At 44.3% G+C, this 2,500-nt stretch overlaps 1 protein-coding gene across 3 annotated transcripts in view; it reads left to right on the top strand.

Annotated features, from left to right (window-relative positions):
- Window positions 1–2,500, top strand: part of prkd2 (protein kinase D2) — a 62,716-nt gene that overhangs the window by 50,100 nt on the left and 10,116 nt on the right. For all 3 annotated transcript variants that reach the window (XM_062552106.1, XM_062552105.1, XM_062552107.1), the window contains one exon: window positions 13–280. In XM_062552106.1, the coding sequence (XP_062408090.1) occupies window positions 13–280 (268 nt within the window). The remainder of the gene's footprint in view (window positions 1–12; window positions 281–2,500) is intronic.

Below are 2,500 nucleotides of genomic sequence, written 5' to 3'. Positions count from 1 at the left end.
CCCGCGGCTCAGGTGAAGCTGTGTGACTTTGGCTTTGCCCGCATCATTGGCGAGAAGTCGTTCCGGCGCTCGGTGGTGGGCACTCCCGCGTACCTGGCGCCCGAGGTGCTCCTGAACCAGGGCTACAACCGCTCCCTGGACATGTGGTCAGTCGGGGTCATCATGTACGTCAGCCTGAGCGGCACCTTCCCCTTCAACGAGGACGAGGACATCAACGATCAGATCCACAACGCTGCCTTCATGTATCCCCCCAACCCCTGGAAACAGATCTCTCCTGAGGGTGGGTAGCATACAGTAGGGGGCGCAGGAGGGTAGACCATGACATTGCATAATGGTGTAGCATGGTATAGTAGCATAATGCTATAGGGTACTATAGGTAATCTCCATAAGTTTATAACAGTTGCCTGCACCTCGATTTTGGTGTGCGTTTGCACCTCTCCTTCATAGTACCATAATATAGCATGGTGCAGAATGGTATACTAGCATGACATAACATGGTATAGCATGGTATACTGTAACATGGTTTAGGTAAGGTACGGTATGTTTACTTTCTAGCGGACACTCAAAGCGCTTCACACTAAGACACAGATATCAACAATAAGGCGTAGCATTATATCCCATGATAGGACAGTCTAATTCTTATAGATATGATATAGCATGATATAGCATAGACCTGCTTGTGTTAGACAACCTGTCTCCTTACGTTTTCAGACCTCTCATTAAAGATATAGAGTAGCTGTCCGGTGACAATGTGTCTCCTTCCTTAGCGATAACGAGCCAACCCCGAGTGACCTCATCAAGTCATTTTCAGTGATGTCAGTTTGACACTTTGATAAAGAGTACAAGTGAATACAGCAGGTGCCCCATGAGCTGTCCCATCCCTCACATCACTCCTGGGTGGTCCAGATATCATTTCAGATCATTACATCAACATCCCCGGCAATCAGTCTCTGTCAACGGATGCAGAGGTGCCTTTCCCCTCCTGATTATCCCAACTCACCTTGACTTTGTGATAGCATGATGACTTCAGTGGCAGTGAGGAAAAGAGACACCGCTGTTCTCCCAGCATGTGGCAGCACACAGTATAGCTGTGCTGTGATTACGAGCGGCTGTGTTATTGTATGGGTATAGAGAACATCATCATTAGGGGAGAATTCGCTTATAGCAAGGAAGACACTAACAAATGCTCCAAATGAACTCCTTTACTGATGAATTACTTACTGTAGCATCAATCAAAACTCCCCAGTCATGCCCAGCACAGATGGCTTCATATGTGGGGTTCATGCTTATGGTTTATTGCCTCAATTTGTGTCTATTAGTCTGTGAGAAACTGAAAAAAAGCAAAATAATAGTTAAAAAAAAAAAAAAAAAAAGATGGTGGTTCCCATTTCATGATTTTAAGGTCTTTTTGGTTTCATTTCTGCATTTCGGAAATGCAAATACAAAGTAATGCGCCATTTCGTTATTGTGATAAGCGTCATTGGAATAAATTCCCCAAATTCAGATTCAAAACTGTGGTTGAGAAAACCCCTGATTTGCCAATTCTTGGCAATGGCAATACTTTAGGAAACAGTAACCATTAATACATAACTAATATGCACTACTCAGATAAAGTTAGGGATATCTGGCTTTCGAGTGAAATTAAATGTTTCAGTACAGAAAGTACTGAAACATTGAACTGTTGGACATGCGCATTTAAAGGTTAAGAGAAGGTCACATTATGTTCACTTCTAAAGGTTATTCCTGAAATTTCACCTGAAAGCCAAAATCCCTGTATATCCCATGTATAGTTTTCAGCAAGATCTGTGTTAAGCATCATTACACATTTGTTAGGTCATTATTGAACAATGTCTTATTCTTAATCAGTAGGTCATCTGTTTTTGGTTATCTAGTTTGTCTAGATCCAAGAGTGGTATATACTGTAGTATGAATGAGTTGAGCAATAATGCATATGCATATTACTGTGTGTGTGTGTGTGTGTGTGTGTGTGTGTGTGTGTGTGTGTGTGTGTGTGTGTGTGTGTGTGTGTGTGTGTGTGTGTGTGTGTGTGTGTGTGTGTGTGTGTGTGTGTGTGTGTGTGTGTGTGCGTGTGTGTGTGTTTGTGTGTGTGTGTGTGTGTGTGGTTGTGTGCATTTGTGTGAGGTTAGCCAGCCAGCCCGTGCCCGACCGCTTATAAATAATGACTGGTCATTACTTGTCGAAACGGCAAGGCTATTTCTCTCCATTTTCTTTCCAACTGTGGGAGCAAAGCTCAACTCCTCTCGTCTGTCTGCAGTCAGGAGAGAGACAGAGAGAGAGAGAGGGGGAGAGAGAGAGAGAAGAGGGAGAGAGAGAGAGAGAGAGGGGGGGGGGGCAGTTCTCATCCGGGGAGGCTGCTCCTACTGTAGATGATGAACAGCATGTATCTCCTGAGCCTTACCACTCCTGCCCTCCGCCTATCACACCACGTACAGTACAGTAGCCATCCAGATAAAGCCATCCAGATAAATCCAGATATTTA

This window comes from Sardina pilchardus, chromosome 13, assembly GCF_963854185.1.
Source record: "Sardina pilchardus chromosome 13, fSarPil1.1, whole genome shotgun sequence".
In the NCBI taxonomy this organism is placed as follows: Eukaryota; Metazoa; Chordata; class Actinopteri; order Clupeiformes; family Clupeidae; genus Sardina; species Sardina pilchardus.
This window is presented reverse-complemented; position numbering and strand designations above follow the sequence as displayed.